General features: G+C 49.3%; 1 protein-coding gene across 12 annotated transcripts in view; it reads right to left on the reverse strand.

Moving 5' to 3' along the window:
- SOX6 (SRY-box transcription factor 6) overlaps positions 1-24,012 on the reverse strand; it is a 522,737-nt gene that overhangs the window by 216,342 nt on the left and 282,383 nt on the right. For all 12 annotated transcript variants that reach the window (XM_072119160.1, XM_072119159.1, XM_072119157.1 and 9 more), the window contains one exon: positions 5,725-5,814. In XM_072119160.1, the coding sequence (XP_071975261.1) occupies positions 5,725-5,814 (90 nt within the window). The remainder of the gene's footprint in view (positions 1-5,724; positions 5,815-24,012) is intronic.

Raw genomic sequence — 24,012 nt, forward strand, 5'->3', positions numbered from 1 at the left:
TCGCCCCTCCCCCACCGCCAGATATTAATACAGGATACAAACACAAATATGGCTGTCAGCAGAATTTCCATGGCAGACGGAAGCGATCCACAATACTGGCGCTAACTACATTATATTTTATGCTAATTACAGCTGCAGCTCATTTGCATGCTAATTTTTCACTACATAAAAACTCTCTAAGCAGAAGTGAAGCAAAACAGCTGTATCCAAGTCAGAGGGCGCGGGGAGCCGGCGAGAACCTACCCCAGCGAGAACCTACCCCGACCTGCACACAGACAGTGAGAACCTACCCCAGCGAGAACCTACCCCGACCTCCACACAGACAGCGAGAACCTACCCCGACCTCCACACAGACAGCGAGAACCTACCCCGACCTGCACACAGACAGTGAGAACCTACCCCAGCGAGAACCTACCCCGACCTCCACACAGACAGCGAGAACCTACCCCGACCTCCACACAGACAGCGAGAACCTACCCCGACCTGCACACAGACAGCGAGAACCTACCCCGACCTCAACACAGACAGCGAGAACCTACCCCGACCTCCACACAGACAGCGAGAACCTACCCCAGCGAGAACCTACCCCGACCTGCACACAGACAGTGAGAACCTACCCCAGCGAGAACCTACCCCGACCTCCACACAGACAGCGAGAACCTACCCCGACCTCCACACAGACAGCGAGAACCTACCCCGACCTCCACACAGACAGCGAGAACCTACCCCGACCTCCACACAGACAGCGAGAACCTACCCCGACCTGCACACAGACAGCGAGAACCTACCCCGACCTCCAAACAGACAGCGAGAACCTACCCCGACCTGCACACAGACAGCGAGAACCTACCCCGACCTCCACACAGACAGCGAGAACCTACCCCGACCTCCACACAGACAGCGAGAACCTACCCCAGCGAGAACCTACCCCGACCTGCACACAGACAGTGAGAACCTACCCCAGCGAGAACCTACCCCGACCTCCACACAGACAGCGAGAACCTACCCCGACCTCCACACAGACAGCGAGAACCTACCCCGACCTCCACACAGACAGCGAGAACCTACCCCGACCTCCACACAGACAGCGAGAACCTACCCCGACCTCCACGCAGACAGCGAGAACCTACCCCGACCTCCACGCAGACAGCGAGAACCTACCCCGACCTCCACAGACAGCGAGAACCTACCCCGACCTCCACACAGACAGCGAGAACCTACCCCGACCTGCACACAGACAGCGAGAACCTACCCCAGCGAGAACCTACCCCGACCTGCACACAGACAGCGAGAACCTACCCCGACCTGCACACAGACAGCGAGAACCTACCCCAGCGAGAACCTACCCCGACCTCCACACAGACAGCGAGAACCTACCCCAGCGAGAACCTACCCCGACCTCCACACAGACAGCGAGAACCTACCCCAGCGAGAACCTACCCCGACCTCCACACAGACAGCGAGAACCTACCCCGACCTCCACACAGACAGCGAGAACCTACCCCAGCGAGAACCTACCCCGACCTCCACAGACAGCGAGAACCTACCCTGACCTGCACACAGACAGCGAGAACCTACCCCGACCTCCACACAGACAGCGAGAACCTACCCCGAGAAAAGACAGCGAGAACCTACCCCGACCTGCACACAGACAGCGAGAACCTACCCCGACCTGCACACAGACAGCGAGAACCTACCCCAGCGAGAACCTACCCCGACCTGCACACAGACAGCGAGAACCTACCCCGACCTGCACACAGACAGCGAGAACCTACCCCAGCGAGAACCTACCCCGACCTCCACACAGACAGCGAGAACCTACCCCAGCGAGAACCTACCCCGACCTCCACACAGACAGCGAGAACCTACCCCAGCGAGAACCTACCCCGACCTGCACACAGACAGTGAGAACCTACCCCAGCGAGAACCTACCCCGACCTCCACACAGACAGCGAGAACCTACCCCGACCTCCACACAGACAGCGAGAACCTACCCCGACCTCCACACAGACAGCGAGAACCTACCCCGACCTCCACACAGACAGCGAGAACCTACCCCGACCTGCACACAGACAGCGAGAACCTACCCCGACCTCCAAACAGACAGCGAGAACCTACCCCGACCTGCACACAGACAGCGAGAACCTACCCCGACCTCCACACAGACAGCGAGAACCTACCCCGACCTGCACACAGACAGCGAGAACCTACCCCGACCTGCACACAGACAGCGAGAACCTACCCCGACCTCCAAACAGACAGCGAGAACCTACCCCGACCTGCACACAGACAGCGAGAACCTACCCCGACCTGCACACAGACAGCGAGAACCTACCCCAGCGAGAACCTACCCCGACCTGCACACAGACAGCGAGAACCTACCCCGACCTGCACACAGACAGCGAGAACCTACCCCAGCGAGAACCTACCCCGACCTCCACACAGACAGCGAGAACCTACCCCAGCGAGAACCTACCCCGACCTCCACACAGACAGCGAGAACCTACCCCAGCGAGAACCTACCCCGACCTCCACACAGACAGCGAGAACCTACCCCGACCTCCACACAGACAGCGAGAACCTACCCCAGCGAGAACCTACCCCGACCTCCACAGACAGCGAGAACCTACCCTGACCTGCACACAGACAGCGAGAACCTACCCCGACCTCCACACAGACAGCGAGAACCTACCCCGAGAAAAGACAGCGAGAACCTACCCCGACCTGCACACAGACAGCGAGAACCTACCCCGACCTGCACACAGACAGCGAGAACCTACCCCAGCGAGAACCTACCCCGACCTGCACACAGACAGCGAGAACCTACCCCGACCTGCACACAGACAGCGAGAACCTACCCCAGCGAGAACCTACCCCGACCTCCACACAGACAGCGAGAACCTACCCCAGCGAGAACCTACCCCGACCTCCACACAGACAGCGAGAACCTACCCCAGCGAGAACCTACCCCGACCTCCACACAGACAGCGAGAACCTACCCCAGCGAGAACCTACCCCGACCTCCACACAGACAGCGAGAACCTACCCCGACCTCCACACAGACAGCGAGAACCTACCCCAGCGAGAACCTACCCCGACCTCCACAGACAGCGAGAACCTACCCCGACCTCCACACAGACAGCGAGAACCTACCCCGACCTCCACACAGACAGCGAGAACCTACCCCGAGAAAAGACAGCGAGAACCTACCCCGACCTGCACACAGACAGCGAGAACCTACCCCGACCTGCACACAGACAGCGAGAACCTACCCCGACCTGCACACAGACAGCGAGAACCTACCCCGACCTCCACACAGACAGCGAGAACCTACCCCGACCTGCACACAGACAGCGAGAACCTACCCCGACCTGCACACAGACAGCGAGAACCTACCCCAGCGAGAACCTACCCCGACCTGCACACAGACAGCGAGAACCTAAACCCGACCTGCACACAGACAGCGAGAACCTACCCCAGCGAGAACCTACCCCGACCTCCACACAGACAGCGAGAACCTACCCCAGCGAGAACCTACCCCGACCTGCACACAGACAGCGAGAACCTACCCCGACCTGCACACAGACAGCGAGAACCTACCCCAGCGAGAACCTACCCCGACCTGCACACAGACAGCGAGAACCTACCCCGACCTGCACACAGACAGCGAGAACCTACCCCGACCTGCACACAGACAGCGAGAACCTACCCCGAACTGCACACAGACAGCGAGAACCTACCCCGAACTGCACACAGACAGCGAGAACCTACCCCGACCTCCACGCAGACAGCGAGAACCTACCCCGACCTCCACGCAGACAGCGAGAACCTACCCCGACCTCCACGCAGACAGCGAGAACCTACCCCGACCTCCACACAGACAGCGAGAACCTACCCCGACCTCCACACAGACAGCGAGAACCTACCCCGACCTCAACACAGACAGCGAGAACCTACCCCGACCTCCACACAGACAGCGAGAACCTACCCCAACCTCCACACAGACAGCGAGAACCTACCCCGGCCTCCACACAGACAGCGAGAACCTACCCCGACCTCCACACAGACAGCGAGAACCTACCCCGACCTCAACACAGACAGCGAGAACCTACCCCGACCTCAACACAGACAGCGAGAACCTACCCCGACCTCAACACAGACAGCGAGAACCTACCCCGACCTCAACACAGACAGCGAGAACCTACCCCGACCTCCACACAGACAGCGAGAACCTACCCCGACCTCCACACAGACAGCGAGAACCTACCCCGACCTGCACACAGACAGAGAGAACCTACCCCAGCGAGAACCTACCCCGACCTCCACACAGACAGCGAGAACCTACCCCAGCGAGAACCTACCCCGACCTGCACACAGACAGCGAGAACCTACCCCGACCTCCACACAGACAGCGAGAACCTACCCCGACCTGCACACAGACAGCGAGAACCTACCCCAGCGAGAACCTACCCCGACCTGCACACAGACAGTGAGAACCTACCCCGACCTCCACACAGACAGCGAGAACCTACCCCGTCCTCCACACAGACAGCGAGAACCTACCCCAGCGAGAACCTACCCCGACCTGCACACAGACAGCGAGAACCTACCCCGACCTGCACACAGACAGCGAGAACCTACCCCAGCGAGAACCTACCCCGACCTGCACACAGACAGCGAGAACCTACCCCGACCTGCACACAGACAGCGAGAACCTACCCCAGCGAGAACCTACCCCGACCTCCACACAGACAGCGAGAACCTACCCCGACCTCCACACAGACAGCGAGAACCTACCCCGACCTCCACGCAGACAGCGAGAACCTACCCCGACCTCCACGCAGACAGCGAGAACCTACCCCGACCTCCACAGACAGCGAGAACCTACCCCGACCTCCACACAGACAGCGAGAACCTACCCCGACCTCCACACAGACAGCAAGAACCTACCCCGACCTCCACGCAGACAGCGAGAACCTACCCCGACCTCCACACAGACAGCGAGAACCTACCCCGACCTCCAAACAGACAGCGAGAACCTACCCCGACCTGCACACAGACAGCGAGAACCTACCCCGACCTCCACACAGACAGCGAGAACCTACCCCGACCTCCACACAGACAGCAAGAACCTACCCCGACCTCCACGCAGACAGCGAGAACCTACCCCGACCTCCACAGACAGCGAGAACCTACCCCGACCTCCACACAGACAGCGAGAACCTACCCCGACCTCCACACAGACAGCAAGAACCTACCCCGAGCACTGACCGGCTCCTCCTACCACAGGTGACATCACTGCCCGGCTCCTCCCACCACAGGTGACATCACTGACCGGCTCCTCCCACCACAGGTGACATCACTGACCGGCTCCTCCCACCACATGTGACATCACTGACCGGCTCCTCCCATCACAGGTGACATCACTGACCGGCTCCTCCCATCACAGGTGACATCACTGCCCGGCTCCTCCCACCACAGGTGACATCACTGCCCGGCTCCTCCCACCACAGGTGACATCACTGCCCGGCTCCTCCCACCACAGGTGACATCACTGCCCGGCTCCTCCCACCACAGGTGACATCACTGCCCGGCTCCTCCCACCACAGGTGACATCAATGCCCGGCTCCTCCCACCACAGGTGACATCAATGCCCGGCTCCTCCCACCACAGGTGACATCAATGCCCGGCTCCTCCCACCACAGGTGACATCATCTCTCTTACCTTTAATCTCCCCGAGAAGTTGGCTGGTGTTTAGCCGCTCCATCTTCTCCTTCCAGTCCTTGGACAGAAGCTTCTCCATGCAGGTGGAGTCTGCGGGCAGAGGGGGTCATTATATGACTGGTGTAATATTAGTAACCAGACATTAGCATATATATGAATATTAATCATCCACTCAGCCAATCAGAGCAGAGGACGGGGGCTCCAGACATTACACAACATCTGCCGCCCGTCAGCGAGTGATCCCACATCAGTATCCAAAATCTGATCCTCAAAGGGATCTGGTACAGGATCCGGGGGCAATAAGAGAAGAAGAGACCCCCCCCCAATAATAGAAGAAGAGACCCCCCCCCCAATAATAGAAGAAGAGACCCCCCCAATAATAGAAGAAGAGACCCCCCCCCAATAATAGAAGAAGAGACCCCCCCCAATAATAGAAGAAGAGACCCCCCCCCAATAATAGAAGAGACCCCCCCAATAATAGAAGAGACCCCCCCCAATAATAGAAGAGACCCCCCCCCAATAATAGAAGAAGAGACCCCCCCAATAATAGAAGAGACCCCCCCCCAATAATAGAAGAGACCCCCCCCAATAATAGAAGAAGAGACCCCCCCCAATAATAGAAGAAGAGACCCCCCCCAACAATAGAAGAAGAGACCCCCCCCCAATAATAGAAGAGACCCCCCCAATAATAGAAGAAGAGACCCCCCCCAATAATAGAAGAAGAGACCCCCCCCCCAATAATAGAAGAAGAGACACCCCCCCAATAATAGAAGAGACCCCCCCCCAATAAAAGAAGAGACCCCCCCCCCCAATAATAGAAGAAGAGACCCCCCCCCAATAATAGAAGAAGAGACCCCCCCCAATAATAGAAGAAGAGACACCCCCCCCCAATAATAGAAGAAGAGACACCCCCCCCCAATAATAGAAGAAGAGACCCCCCCCAATAATAGAAGAAGAGACCCCCCCCCCAATAATAGAAGAAGAGACCCCCCCCCCAATAATAGAAGAAGAGACCCCCCCCCCCCAATAATAGAAGAAGAGACCCCCCCCCAATAATAGAAGAAGAGACCCCCCCCCCCCCAATAATAGAAGAAGAGACCCCCCCCCAATAATAGAAGAAGAGACCCCCCCCCCCCCAATAATAGAAGAAGAGAACATGGGACAAGAATCTCCCGGGAAGGAGGAGGGAAATAGTGAGAAGACAGAAAGAAGAAACAATGTGACATCTCCCACAATCCTTCCTAATACTTGTATCAGATGATGTTACACTGTACATGTGGTGCAGTATATAACAGTCTGTACATGTGGTGCAGTATATAACAGTCTGTATATGTGGCACAGTATATAACAGTCTGTACATGTGGTGCAGTATATAACAGTCTGTACATGTGGTGCAGTATATAACAGTCTGTACATGTGGTGCAGTATATAACAGTCTGTATATGTGGTGCAGTATATAACAGTCTGTATATGTGGTGCAGTATATAACAGTCTGTACATGTGGTGCAGTATATAACAGTCTGTATATGTGGTGCAGTATATAACAGTCTGTATATGTGGCACAGTATATAACAGTCTGTACATGTGGTGCAGTATATAACAGTCTGTATATGTGGTGCAGTATATAACAGTCTGTATATGTGGCACAGTATATAACAGTCTGTACATGTGGCGCAGTATATAACAGTCTGTACATGTGGTGCAGTATATAACAGTCTGTATATGTGGTGCAGTATATAACAGTCTGTATATGTGGTGCAGTATATAACAGTCTGTATATGTGGTGCAGTATATAACAGTCTGTATATGTGGCACAGTATATAACAGTCTGTACATGTGGCGCAGTATATAACAGTCTGTACATGTGGTGCAGTATATAACAGTCTGTACATGTGGCGCAGTATATAACAGTCTGTACATGTGGCGCAGTATATAACAGTCTGTACATGTGGTGCAGTATATAACAGTCTGTACATGTGGTGCAGTATATAACGGTCTGTACATGTGGCACAGTATATAACAGTCTGTATATGTGGCACAGTATATAACAGTCTGTACATGTGGTGCAGTATATAACAGTCTGTATATGTGGTGCAGTATATAACAGTCTGTATATGTGGCGCAGTATATAACAGTCTGTACATGTGGTGCAGTATATAACAGTCTGTATATGTGGTGCAGTATATAACAGTCTGTATATGTGTGGCACAGTATATAACAGTCTGTACATGTGGTGCAGTATATAACAGTCTGTATATGTGGTGCAGTATATAACAGTCTGTATATGTGGTGCAGTATATAACAGTCTGTATATGTGGTGCAGTATATAACAGTCTGTATATGTGGTGCAGTATATAACAGTCTGTATATGTGGTGCAGTATATAACAGTCTGTATATGTGTCTGTATAGCCGCTCCATCTTCTCCTTCCAGTCCTTGGACAGAAGCTTCTCCATGCAGGTGGAGTCTGCGGGCAGAGGGGGTCATTATATGACTGGTGTAATATTAGTAACCAGACATTAGCATATATATGAATATTAATCATCCACTCAGCCAATCAGAGCAGAGGACGGGGGCTCCAGACATTACACAACATCTGCCGCCCGTCAGCGAGTGATCCCACATCAGTATCCAAAATCTGATCCTCAAAGGGATCTGGTACAGGATCCGGGGGCAATAAGAGAAGAAGAGACCCCCCCCCAATAATAGAAGAAGAGACCCCCCCCCCAATAATAGAAGAAGAGACCCCCCCAATAATAGAAGAAGAGACCCCCCCAATAATAGAAGAAGAGACCCCCCCCAATAATAGAAGAAGAGACCCCCCCCCAATAATAGAAGAGACCCCCCCAATAATAGAAGAAGAGACCCCCCCCCAATAATAGAAGAAGAGACCCCCCCCAATAATAGAAGAAGAGACCCCCCCCCAATAATAGAAGAGACCCCCCCAATAATAGAAGAGACCCCCCCAATAATAGAAGAGACCCCCCCCCAATAATAGAAGAAGAGACCCCCCCAATAATAGAAGAGACCCCCCCCCAATAATAGAAGAGACCCCCCCCAATAATAGAAGAAGAGACCCCCCCCAATAATAGAAGAAGAGACCCCCCCCAACAATAGAAGAAGAGACCCCCCCCCAATAATAGAAGAGACCCCCCCAATAATAGAAGAAGAGACCCCCCCCAATAATAGAAGAAGAGACCCCCCCCCCAATAATAGAAGAAGAGACACCCCCCCAATAATAGAAGAGACCCCCCCCCAATAAAAGAAGAGACCCCCCCCAAAAAAATAGAAGAAGAGACCCCCCCCAATAATAGAAGAAGAGACCCCCCCCAATAATAGAAGAAGAGACCCCCCCCAATAATAGAAGAAGAGACCCCCCCCCAATAATAGAAGAAGAGACCCCCCCCCCCAATAATAGAAGAAGAGACCCCCCCCCAATAATAGAAGAAGAGACCCCCCCCCCAATAATAGAAGAAGAGACCCCCCCCAATAATAGAAGAAGAGACCCCCCCCCCCAATAATAGAAGAAGAGACCCCCCCCCCCAATAATAGAAGAAGAGACCCCCCCCCAATAATAGAAGAAGAGACCCCCCCCCCAATAATAGAAGAAGAGACCCCCCCCCCAATAATAGAAGAAGAGACCCCCCCCCAATAATAGAAGAAGAGACACCCCCCCCCAATAATAGAAGAAGAGACACCCCCCCCCAATAATAGAAGAAGAGACCCCCCCCAATAATAGAAGAAGAGACCCCCCCCCCAATAATAGAAGAAGAGACCCCCCCCCCAATAATAGAAGAAGAGACCCCCCCCCCCCAATAATAGAAGAAGAGACCCCCCCCCAATAATAGAAGAAGAGACCCCCCCCCCCCAATAATAGAAGAAGAGACCCCCCCCCAATAATAGAAGAAGAGACCCCCCCCCCCCCAATAATAGAAGAAGAGAACATGGGACAAGAATCTCCCGGGAAGGAGGAGGGAAATAGTGAGAAGACAGAAAGAAGAAACAATGTGACATCTCCCACAATCCTTCCTAATACTTGTATCAGATGATGTTACACTGTACATGTGGTGCAGTATATAACAGTCTGTACATGTGGTGCAGTATATAACAGTCTGTATATGTGGCACAGTATATAACAGTCTGTACATGTGGTGCAGTATATAACAGTCTGTACATGTGGTGCAGTATATAACAGTCTGTACATGTGGTGCAGTATATAACAGTCTGTATATGTGGTGCAGTATATAACAGTCTGTATATGTGGTGCAGTATATAACAGTCTGTACATGTGGTGCAGTATATAACAGTCTGTATATGTGGTGCAGTATATAACAGTCTGTATATGTGGCACAGTATATAACAGTCTGTACATGTGGTGCAGTATATAACAGTCTGTATATGTGGTGCAGTATATAACAGTCTGTATATGTGGCACAGTATATAACAGTCTGTACATGTGGCGCAGTATATAACAGTCTGTACATGTGGTGCAGTATATAACAGTCTGTATATGTGGTGCAGTATATAACAGTCTGTATATGTGGTGCAGTATATAACAGTCTGTATATGTGGCACAGTATATAACAGTCTGTATATGTGGTGCAGTATATAACAGTCTGTACATGTGGTGCAGTATATAACAGTCTGTATATGTGGCACAGTATATAACAGTCTGTATATGTGGCACAGTATATAACAGTCTGTACATGTGGCGCAGTATATAACAGTCTGTACATGTGGTGCAGTATATAACAGTCTGTACATGTGGTGCAGTATATAACAGTCTGTATATGTGGTGCAGTATATAACAGTCTGTATATGTGGCACAGTATATAACAGTCTGTACATGTGGCGCAGTATATAACAGTCTGTACATGTGGTGCAGTATATAACAGTCTGTACATGTGGCGCAGTATATAACAGTCTGTACATGTGGCGCAGTATATAACAGTCTGTACATGTGGTGCAGTATATAACAGTCTGTACATGTGGTGCAGTATATAACGGTCTGTACATGTGGCACAGTATATAACAGTCTGTATATGTGGCACAGTATATAACAGTCTGTACATGTGGTGCAGTATATAACAGTCTGTATATGTGGTGCAGTATATAACAGTCTGTATATGTGGCGCAGTATATAACAGTCTGTACATGTGGTGCAGTATATAACAGTCTGTATATGTGGTGCAGTATATAACAGTCTGTATATGTGTGGCACAGTATATAACAGTCTGTACATGTGGTGCAGTATATAACAGTCTGTATATGTGGTGCAGTATATAACAGTCTGTATATGTGGTGCAGTATATAACAGTCTGTATATGTGGTGCAGTATATAACAGTCTGTATATGTGGTGCAGTATATAACAGTCTGTATATGTGGTGCAGTATATAACAGTCTGTATATGTGGTGCAGTATATAACAGTCTGTATATGTGGTGCAGTATATAACAGTCTGTACATGTGGCACAGTATATAACGGTCTGTATATGTGGCACAGTATATAACAGTCTGTATATGTGGCACAGTATATAACAGTCTGTACATGTGGTGCAGTATATAACAGTCTGTACATGTGGCACAGTATATAACAGTCTGTACATGTGGCGCAGTATATAACAGTCTGTACATGTGGCACAGTATATAACAGTCTGTACATGTGGTGCAGTATATAACAGTCTGTATATGTGGTGCAGTATATAACAGTCTGTATATGTGGCACAGTATATAACAGTCTGTACATGTGGTGCAGTATATAACAGTCTGTATATGTGGTGCAGTATATAACAGTCTGTATATGTGTGGCACAGTATATAACAGTCTGTACATGTGGTGCAGTATATAACAGTCTGTATATGTGGTGCAGTATATAACAGTCTGTATATGTGGTGCAGTATATAACAGTCTGTATATGTGGTGCAGTATATAACAGTCTGTATATGTGGTGCAGTATATAACAGTCTGTATATGTGGTGCAGTATATAACAGTCTGTATATGTGGTGCAGTATATAACAGTCTGTATATGTGGTGCAGTATATAACAGTCTGTACATGTGGCACAGTATATAACGGTCTGTATATGTGGCACAGTATATAACAGTCTGTATATGTGGCGCAGTATATAACAGTCTGTACATGTGTACATGTGTACATGTGGTACATGTTATATACTGTGCCACATGTACAGACTGTTATATACTGTGCCACATATACAGACCGTTATATACTGTGCCACATGTACAGACTGTTATATACTGTGCCACATGTACAGACTGTTATATACTGTGCCACATGTACAGACTGTTATATACTGCACCACATATACAGACTGTTATATACTGTGCCACATGTACAGACTGTTATATACTGCGCCACATGTACAGACTGTTATATACTGTGCCACATGTACAGACTGTTATATACTGCACCACATGTACAGACTGTTATATACTGCACCACATATACAGACTGTTATATACTGCGCCACATATACAGACCGTTATATACTGCACCACATGTACAGACTGTTATATACTGTGCCACATGTACAGACTGTTATATACTGCACCACATGTACAGACTGTTATATACTGCGCCACATGTACAGACTGTTATATACTGTGCCACATGTACAGACTGTTATATACTGTGCCACATATACAGACTGTTATATACTGTGCCACATATACAGACTGTTATATACTGCACCACATATACAGACTGTTATATACTGCACCACATGTACAGACTGTTATATACTGTGCCACATGTACAGACTGTTATATACTGCGCCACATGTACAGACTGTTATATACTGTGCCACATGTACAGACTGTTATATACTGTGCCACATGTACAGACTGTTATATACTGTGCCACATATACAGACTGTTATATACTGTGCCACATGTACAGACCGTTATATACTGCGCCACATGTACAGACTGTTATATACTGCGCCACATGTACAGACTGTTATATACTGCACCACATGTACAGACTGTTATATACTGCACCACATGTACAGACTGTTATATACTGCGCCACATGTACAGACTGTTATATACTGCACCACATGTACAGACTGTTATATACTGCACCACATGTACAGACTGTTATATACTGTGCCACATATACAGACTGTTATATACTGCACCACATATACAGACTGTTATATACTGCACCACATATACAGACTGTTATATACTGCACCACATATACAGACTGTTATATACTGCACCACATGTACAGACTGTTATATACTGCACCACATGTACAGACTGTTATATACTGCACCACATGTACAGACTGTTATATACTGCACCACATATACAGACTGTTATATACTGCACCACATATACAGACTGTTATATACTGCGCCACATGTACAGACCGTTATATACTGCACCACATGTACAGACTGTTATATACTGCACCACATGTACAGACTGTTATATACTGCACCACATGTACAGACCGTTATATACTGCACCACATGTACAGACTGTTATATACTGCGCCACATGTACAGACCGTTATATACTGCACCACATGTACAGACTGTTATATACTGCGCCACATGTACAGACTGTTATATACTGTGCCAAATATACAGACTGTTATATACTGCACCACATGTAAAGACTGTTATATACTGTGCCAAATATACAGACTGTTATATACTGCACCACATGTAAAGACTGTTATATACTGTGCCACATGTACAGACCGTTATATACTGCACCACATATACAGACTGTTATATACTGTGCCACATATACAGACTGTTATATACTGCACCACATGTACAGACTGTTATATACTGCACCACATATACAGACTGTTATATACTGCACCACATGTACAGACTGTTATATACTGTGCCACATGTACAGACTGTTATATACTGTGCCACATGTACAGACTGTTATATACTGCACCACATGTACAGACTGTTATATACTGTGCCACATATACAGACCGTTATATACTGCACCACATATACAGACTGTTATATACTGCACCACATGTACAGACTGTTATATACTGCACCACATATACAGACTGTTATATACTGCACCACATATACAGACTGTTATATACTGCACCACATATACAGACTGTTATATACTGCACCACATGTACAGACTGTTATATACTGCACCACATATACAGACTGTTATATACTGTGCCACATGTACAGACTGTTATATACTGTGCCACATGTACAGACTGTTATATACTGTGCCACATGTACAGACTGTTATATACTGCGCCACATATACAGACTGTTATATACTGCACCACATGTACAGACTGTTATATACTGTGCCACATGTACAGACTGTTATATACTGCACCACATGTACAGACTGTTATATACTGTGCCACATATACAGACTGTTATATACTGTGCCACATGTACAGACCGTTATATACTGCACCACATATACAGACTGTTATATACTGTGCCACATATACAGACTGTTATATACTGCACCACATGTACAGACTGTTATATACTGCACCACATGTACAGACTGCTATATACTGTGCCACATATACAGACTGTTATATACTGTGCCACATGTACAGACCGTTATATACTGCACCACATATACAGACTGTTATATACTGTGCCACATATACAGACTGTTATATACTGTGCCACATGTACAGACCGTTATATACTGCACCACATATACAGACTGTTATATACTGTGCCACATATACAGACTGTTATATACTGCACCACATGTACAGACTGTTATATACTGCACCACATGTACAGACTGTTATATACTGCACCACATGTACAGACTGCTATATACTGTGCCACATATACAGACTGTTATATACTGTGCCACATATACAGACTGTTATATACTGTACCACACATATTATACATCATACAGACAGGTATATAGACAGGGGCAATGTTCTGCAGATCTGGAGAGGTGAATGGTGTAATAATCTGCAGGATGTATCACTATGTACCTGAGGGGCAATGTTCTGCAGATCTGGAGAGGTCAGTGGTGTAATAATCTGCAGGACTATGTACCTGAGGGGCAATGTTCTGCAGATCTGGAGAGGTCAGTGGTGTAATAATCTGCAGGACTATGTACCTGAGGGTGGCGGTAATACTCTGCATGCTAGGTAGTAAAGTGAATGATGATGCTATAAATAATCAGATGAAAGGCCCGCGGCCCCGTGCACTGGAGGGGTAATTGATGCCAGACCGATGCTGGGGCGGCTGATAGCATCTGCCCTGATGATGATGCGGGTGCTTTGTGGGGGCTCGTATGGGTCTGAGGGTCTGGGGGTTTATCCGCTGTCATTATAAATCTGCAATGCTACACACAGAGGTCATGTACAAAGCGTGGGGTCAGGGGGCACCTGAAGACGGGGCGGGGGCTCCCAATTATTACACAGATCAGCAGAGGAATGATCGGAATCTGCTGCTGGTGCTGGACCCTGATAAGAGGGGAACTTGTAGGGATTAGCACTCACATTCCTCTCCTAATAGGAGCCAGCCTCATCCCGCTCACCTGCATCATCATCATCATCTCTGGAGGGGCCTGTCATGCTTCAGCCCCAAGGATGACAATAGCAATGAGCGGACAGACTTCTATGTATAATACCCCAAAGCAGAGCACAACCCTCCTAGGTGATGCCCCTGAGGAACACAAAAAGCACTGCCCCCAAGGAGAGGAGAGAGCACTGCCCCCGAGGAGAGGAGAGAGCACTGCCCCTGAAAAGAGGAGAGGAGAGAGCACTGCCCCTGAAAAGAGGAGAGGAGAGAGCACTGCCCCCGAGGAGAGAGCACTGCCCCTGAAAAGAGGAGAGGAGAGAGCACTGCCCTCGAGGAGAGGAGAGAGCACTGCCCTCGAGGAGAGGAGAGAGCACTGCCCTCGAGGAGAGGAGAGAGCACTGCCCCTGAAAAGAGGAGAAAGCTCTGCCCCTGAAAAGAGGAGAAAGCCCTGCCCCTGAAAAGAGGAGAAAGCCCTGCCCCTGAAAAGAGGAGAAAGCCCTGCCCCTGAAAAGAGGAGAAAGCCCTGCCCCTGAAAAGAGGAGAAAGCCCTGCCCCTGAAAAGAGGAGAGAGCACTGCCCCCGAGGAGAGAGCACTGCCCCTGAAAAGAGGAGAAAGCCCTGCACCTGAAAAGAGGAGAGAGCACTGCCCCTGAAAAGAGGAGAAAGCCCTGCCCCTGAAAAGAGGAGAAAGCCCTGCCCCTGAAAAGAAAAGAAAGCACTGCCCCCGAAGAGAGGAGAAAGCACTGCCCCAGAGGAAAGGAGAAAGCCCTGCCCCTGAAGAGAGGAGAAAGCCCTGCCCCCGAAGAGAGGAGAAAGCCCTGCCCCCGAAGAGAGGAGAAAGCCATGCCCCCGAAGAGAGGAGAAAGCCCTGCCCCCGAAGAAAGAGAAAGCCCTGCCCCCAAAGAGAGGAGAAAGCCCTGCCCCCAAAGAGAGGAGAAAACCCTGCCCCCGAGGAGAGGAGAAAGCCCTGCCCCCGAAGAGAGGAGAAAGCACGTCCTCTGAGATGAAAAAGCGCTGCCCCTGAGGAACACAAAAAGTACTGCCCCTGAAGAGAGGAGAAAGCCCTGCCCCCAAAGAGAGGAGAAAGCCCTGCCCCCGAGGAGAGGAGAAAGCCATGCCCCCGAGAAAGTACCACTCCTGAGGTGGGGAGAATGCACTGCCCCTAGAGAACTGAGTTATCTCTGCCCCTGAGGCAAGGAGAAGGTACCGTTGCTAATGATTGCAGAAATTGCAGCCTCAGAGAGATACAAAAAGGTGAATCCATCAGAGAAATGAAGAACACAACACCCCTGAGGGCACTAGTTATGCTTCCCCACTGGATGCACTGCTCGGGGGGGGGCTGCTGAGGGTTTAGTTGTAGTAGCGGGTGGGGAATCTTCTTATGACCCCCACCCCTTCCCTACACCACATGTATGTAAGAGGGGTCCCTAGTCAGGTGTAGAATAATAAACCCTAAGATAAGGACATGTTGTGCTCTTCTGTGTGCTCCATGTAACGCTCCTCCATGGACAGAGGCCCCATGATGCTCACTACAACCCCCAGTATTTACCCCGGAGTTCACCCTCAGATACCGTTCATCAGACAAATCTCACAAAAACATACAATTTGTGCAATGATTATTCATGATCAACACATTCAGCGATGAGGCTGCGATGCTCTGCGATCCGGCGCCCTCATTAGCAGCAAATGACATTGTAATGTCTGGGGACGCCGCAGCCCGTCAGAAGATCAGCGTCCGGCGACCCTTACATCCCGCGTCCTGACATGAAAACACAGAAAACATTCTCCATTTGCTTAAATAATCTCATTAGCGCCTGTGAAACGCGTCGGGGACGGATTCCTCGCCATTCGCATGTTTTGTCTGAGTGCGGAGGGTTTTTTTCCCCTTTCTACAGTAGAAACACACATAAAAAGAAAAGCGTAAACGCGAGAGTACAAGCCGCCGACATCAAAGCGCCAAATGTCAGCCCTTATTATTTCATATCAGCTCCGACTTTTAAAGACTTAATAAAGTGGCGCAGCCGCGGAGCCCTAGTTATATCAATGGAAATAATGATGGCTGCTGCCTCCCGGCCGCTCCGCCTAATGAGTCCACTATTCCTCCAGTAACACGCTGCACAAATGAGATCACATGCCCCAAACCCGACAGAACCAGCGCCAGCACACACGCTCCACAGTGTCAGGTGTGAACAGGTCACAAGACTCAGAGGACAATGAGAAGAGGAGGCTCCAGGGACAAAACCATGAGGCCAGGGCCAAACTCTGATAACATCACAGGCACCCCCCCCATCACATGATGATGTCACCCCTCCCCATATGATGTCAGTAGTGTCACTCCTCCCCATATGATGATGTCAGTAGTGTCACTCCTCCCCATATGATGATGTCAGTAGTGTCACCCCTCCCCATATGATGATGTCAGTAGTGTCACTCCTCCCCATATGATGATGTCAGTAGTGTCACTCCTCCCCATATGATGTCAGTAGTGTCACTCCTCCCCATATGATGATGTCAGTAGTGTCACTCCTCCCCATATGATGATGTCAGTAGTGTCACCCCTCCCCATATGATGATGTCAGTAGTGTCACTCCTCCCCATATGATGATGTCAGTAGTGTCACCCCTCCCCATATGATGTCAGTAGTGTCACTCCTCCCCATATGATGATGTCAGTAGTGTCACTCCTCCCCATATGATGATAGCAGTAGTGTCACCCCTCCCCATATGATGTCAGTAGTGTCACTCCTCCCCATATGATGATGTCAGTAGTGTCACTCCTCCCCATATGATGATGTCAGTAGTGTCACCCCTCCCCATATGATGATGTCAGTAGTGTCACTCCTCCCCATATGATGATGTCAGTAGTGTCACCCCTCCCCATATGATGATGTCAGTAGTGTCACTCCTCCCCATATGATGATGTCATTAGTGTCACCCCTCCCCATATGATGATGTCAGTAGTGTCACTCCTCCCCATATGATGATGTCAGTAGTGTCACCCCTCCCCATATGATGATGTCAGTAGTGTCACTCCTCCCCATATGATGATGTCATTAGTGTCACCCCTCCCCATATGATGATGTCAGTAGTGTCACTCCTCCCCATATGATGATGTCAGTAGTGTCACTCCTCCCCATATGATGATGTCAGTAGTGTCACTCCTCCCCATATGATGATGTCAGTAGTGTCACTCCTCCCCATATGATGATGTCAGTAGTGTCACTCCTCCCCATATGATGATGTCAGTAATGTCACTCCTCCCCATATGATGATGTCAGTAGTGTCACTCCTCCCCATATGATGATGTCAGTAGTGTCACTCCTCCCCATATGATGATAGCAGTAGTGTCACCCCTCCCCATATGATGATGTCAGTAGTGTCACTCCTCCCCATATGATGATGTCAGTAGTGTCACTCCTCCCCATATGATGATGTCAGTAGTGTCACTCCTCCCCATATGATGATGTCAGTAGTGTCACTCCTCCCCATATGATGATGTCAGTAATGTCACTCCTCCCCATATGATGATGTCAGTAGTGTCACTCCTCCCCATATGATGATGTCAGTAGTGTCACTCCTCCCCATATGATGATAGCAGTAGTGTCACCCCTCCCCATATGATGATGTCAGTAGTGTCACTCCTCCCCATATGATGATGTCAGTAGTGTCACTCCTCCCCATATGATGATGTCAGTAGTGTCACTCCTCCCCATATGATGATAGCAGTAGTGTCACTCCTCCCCATATGATGATAGCAGTAGTGTCACCCCTCCCCATATGATGATGTCAGTAGTGTCACCCCTCCCCATATGATGATGTCAGTAGTGTCACTCCTCCCCATATGATGATGTCAGTAGTGTCACTCCTCCCCATATGATGATGTCAGTAGTGTCACTCCTCCCCATATGATGATGTCAGTAGTGTCACTCCTCCCCATATGATGATGTCAGTAGTGTCACTCCTCCCCATATGATGATGTCAGTAGTGTCACTCCTCCCCATATGATGATGTCAGTAGTGTCACCCCTCCCCATATGATGATGTCAGTAGTGTCACTCCTCCCCATATGATGATGTCAGTAGTGTCACTCCTCCCCATATGATGATGTCAGTAGTGTCACTCCTCCCCATATGATGATGTCAGTAGTGTCACTCCTCCCCATATGATGATGTCAGTAGTGTCACCCCTCCCCATATGATGATGTCAGTAGTGTCACTCCTCCCCATATGATGATGTCAGTAGTGTCACCCCTCCCCATATGATGATGTCAGTAGTGTCACCCCTCCCCATATGATGATGTCAGTAGTGTCACCCCTCCCCATATGATGATGTCAGTAGTGTCACCCCTCCCCATATGATGATGTCAGTAGTGTCACCCCTCCCCATATGATGATGTCACTGGTGTCACTCCTCCCCATATGATGATGTCAGTAGTGTCACTCCTCCCCATATGATGATAGCAGTAGTGTCACTCCTCCCCATATGATGATGTCACTGGTGTCACTCCTCCCCATATGATGATGTCAGTAGTGTCACTCCTCCCCATATGATGATAGCAGTAGTGTCACTCCTCCCCTGGTGATGATGTCAGTAGTGTCACCCCTCCCCTGGTGATGATGTCACTGTTGTCACTCCTCCCCATATGATGATGTCAGTAGTGTCACTCCTCCCCTGGTGATGATGTCACTGGTGTCACTCCTCCCCATATGATGATGTCAGTAGTGTCACTCCTCCCCATATGATGATGTCAGTAGTGTCACTCCTCCCCATATGATGATGTCAGTAGTGTCACCCCTCCCCATATGATGATGTCAGTAGTGTCACTCCTCCCCATATGATGATGTCAGTAGTGTCACTCCTCCCCATATGATGATAGCAGTAGTGTCACCCCTCCCCATATGATGATGTCAGTAGTGTCACTCCTCCCCATATGATGATGTCAGTAGTGTCACTCCTCCCCATATGATGATGTCAGTAGTGTCACTCCTCCCCATATGATGATGTCAGTAGTGTCACTCCTCCCCATATGATGATGTCAGTAGTGTCACTCCTCCCCATATGATGATAGCAGTAGTGTCACTCCTCCCCATATGATGATGTCAGTAATGTCACCCCTCCCCATATGATGATGTCAGTAGTGTCACCCCTCCCCATATGATGATGTCAGTAATGTCACTCCTCCCCATATGATGATGTCAGTAATGTCACTCCTCCCCATATGATGATGTCAGTAGTGTCACTCCTCCCCTGGTGATGATGTCAGTAGTGTCACTCCTCCCCATATGATGATAGCAGTAGTGTCACCCCTCCCCATATGATGATGTCAGTAGTGTCACTCCTCCCCATATGATGATGTCAGTAATGTCACTCCTCCCCATATGATGATGTCAGTAATGTCACTCCTCCCCATATGATGATAGCAGTAGTGTCACTCCTCCCCATATGATGATGTCAGTAGTGTCACTCCTCCCCATATGATGATGTCAGTAGTGTCACCCCTCCCCATATGATGATGTCAGTAATGTCACTCCTCCCCATATGATGATGTCAGTAATGTCACTCCTCCCCATATGATGATGTCAGTAGTGTCACTCCTCCCCTGGTGATGATGTCAGTAGTGTCACCCCTCCCCATATGATGATGTCAGTAGTGTCACTCCTCCCCATATGATGATGTCAGTAGTGTCACTCCTCCCCATATGATGATGTCAGTAGTGTCACTCCTCCCCATATGATGATGTCAGTAGTGTCACCCCTCCCCATATGATGATGTCAGTAGTGTCACTCCTCCCCATATGATGATGTCAGTAGTGTCACTCCTCCCCATATGATGATGTCAGTAGTGTCACTCCTCCCCATATGATGATGTCAGTAGTGTCACTCCTCCCCATATGATGATGTCAGTAGTGTCACTCCTCCCCATATGATGATGTCGGTAGTGTCACTCCTCCCCATATGATGATGTCAGTAGTGTCACTCCTCCCCATATGATGATGTCAGTAGTGTCACTCCTCCCCTGGTGATGATGTCAGTAGTGTCACTCCTCCCCTGGTGATGATGTCAGTAGTGTCACTCCTCCCCATATGATGATGTCAGTAGTGTCACTCCTCCCCATATGATGATGTCAGTAGTGTCACTCCTCCCCATATGATGATGTCAGTAGTGTCACTCCTCCCCATATGATGATGTCAGTAGTGTCACTCCTCCCCATATGATGATGTCAGTAGTGTCACTCCTCCCCATATGATGATAGCAGTAGTGTCACTCCTCCCCATATGATGATAGCAGTAGTGTCACTCCTCCCCATATGATGATGTCAGTAGTGTCACTCCTCCCCTGGTGATGATGTCAGTAGTGTCACTCCTCCCCATATGATGATGTCAGTAGTGTCACTCCTCCCCATATGATGATGTCAGTAGTGTCACTCCTCCCCTGGTGATGATGTCAGTAGTGTCACTCCTCCCCATATGATGATGTCATTAGTGTCACTCCTCCCCATATGATGATGTCAGTAGTGTCACTCCTCCCCCTATGATGATGTCAGTAGTGTCACTCCTCCCCATATGATGATGTCAGTAGTGTCACTCCTCCCCCTATGATGATGTCAGTAGTGTCACTCCTCCCCATATGATGATAGCAGTAGTGTCACTCCTCCCCATATGATGATGTCAGTAGTGTCACTCCTCCCCATATGATGATGTCAGTAGTGTCACTCCTCCCCATATGATGATGTCAGTAGTGTCACTCCTCCCCATATGATGATGTCAGTAGTGTCACTCCTCCCCCTATGATGATGTCAGTAGTGTCACTCCTCCCCCTATGATGATGTCAGTAGTGTCACTCCTCCCCATATGATGATAGCAGTAGTGTCACTCCTCCCCATATGATGATGTCAGTAGTGTCACTCCTCCCCATATGATGATGTCAGTAGTGTCACTCCTCCCCATATGATGATGTCAGTAGTGTCACTCCTCCCCATATGATGATGTCAGTAGTGTCACTCCTCCCCATATGATGATGTCAGTAGTGTCACTCCTCCCCATATGATGATGTCAGTAGTGTCACCCCTCCCCATATGATGATGTCAGTAGTGTCACTCCTCCCCATATGATGATAGCAGTAGTGTCACCCCTTCCCATATGATGATGTCAGTAGTGTCACTCCTCCCCATATGATGATGTCAGTAGTGTCACTCCTCCCCATATGATGATGTCAGTAGTGTCACTCCTCCCCTGGTGATGATGTCATTAGTGTCACTCCTCCCCATATGATGATGTCAGTAGTGTCACCCCTCCCCATATGATGATGTCAGTAGTGTCACTCCTCCCCATATGATGATGTCAGTAGTGTCACTCCTCCCCATATGATGATGTCAGTAGTGTCACCCCTCCCCATATGATGATAGCAGTAGTGTCACTCCTCCCCATATGATGATGTCAGTAGTGTCACCCCTCCCCATATGATGATGTCAGTAGTGTCACTCCTCCCCCTATGATGATGTCAGTAGTGTCACTCCTCCCCCTATGATGATGTCAGTAGTGTCACTCCTCCCCATATGATGATGTCAGTAGTGTCACTCCTCCCCTGGTGATGATGTCAGTAGTGTCACCCCTCCCCATATGATGATGTCAGTAATGTCACTCCTCCCCATATGATGATGTCAGTAGTGTCACTCCTCCCCATATGATGATGTCAGTAGTGTCACCCCTCCCCATATGATGATAGCAGTAGTGTCACTCCTCCCCCTATGATGATGTCAGTAGTGTCACTCCTCCCCCTATGATGATGTCAGTAGTGTCACTCCTCCCCATATGATGATGTCAGTAGTGTCACTCCTCCCCATATGATGATGTCAGTAGTGTCACCCCTCCCCATATGATGATGTCATTAGTGTCACTCCTCCCCATATGATGATGTCAGTAGTGTCACCCCTCCCCATATGATGATGTCAGTAGTGTCACTCCTCCCCATATGATGATAGCAGTAATGTCACTCCTCCCCTGGTGATGATGTCAGTAGTGTCACTCCTCCCCATATGATGATGTCAGTAGTGTCACTCCTCCCCATATGATGATGTCAGTAGTGTCACTCCTCCCCATATGATGATGTCAGTAATGTCACTCCTCCCCCTATGATGATGTCAGTAGTGTCACTCCTCCCCATATGATGATGTTAGTAGTGTCACTCCTCCCCATATGATGATGTCAGTAGTGTCACCCCTCCCCATATGATGATGTCAGTAGTGTCACTCCTCCCCATATGATGATGTCAGTAGTGTCACTCCTCCCCATATGATGATGTCAGTAGTGTCACTCCTCCCCTGGTGATGATGTCAGTAGTGTCACCCCTCCCCATATGATGATGTCAGTAATGTCACTCCTCCCCATATGATGATGTCAGTAGTGTCACCCCTCCCCATATGATGATGTCAGTAGTGTCACTCCTCCCCCTATGATGATGTCAGTAGTGTCACTCCTCCCCATATGATGATGTCAGTAGTGTCACTCCTCCCCCTATGATGATGTCAGTAGTGTCACCCCTCCCCATATGATGATGTCAGTAGTGTCACTCCTCCCCATATGATGATGTCAGTAGTGTCACCCCTCCCCATATGATGATGTCAGTAGTGTCACTCCTCCCCCTATGATGATGTCAGTAGTGTCACTCCTCCCCATATGATGATGTCAGTAGTGTCACTCCTCCCCATATGATGATGTCAGTAGTGTCACTCCTCCCTATATGATGATAGCAGTAGTG

This window comes from Engystomops pustulosus, chromosome 7, assembly GCF_040894005.1.
Source record: "Engystomops pustulosus chromosome 7, aEngPut4.maternal, whole genome shotgun sequence".
In the NCBI taxonomy this organism is placed as follows: Eukaryota; Metazoa; Chordata; class Amphibia; order Anura; family Leptodactylidae; genus Engystomops; species Engystomops pustulosus.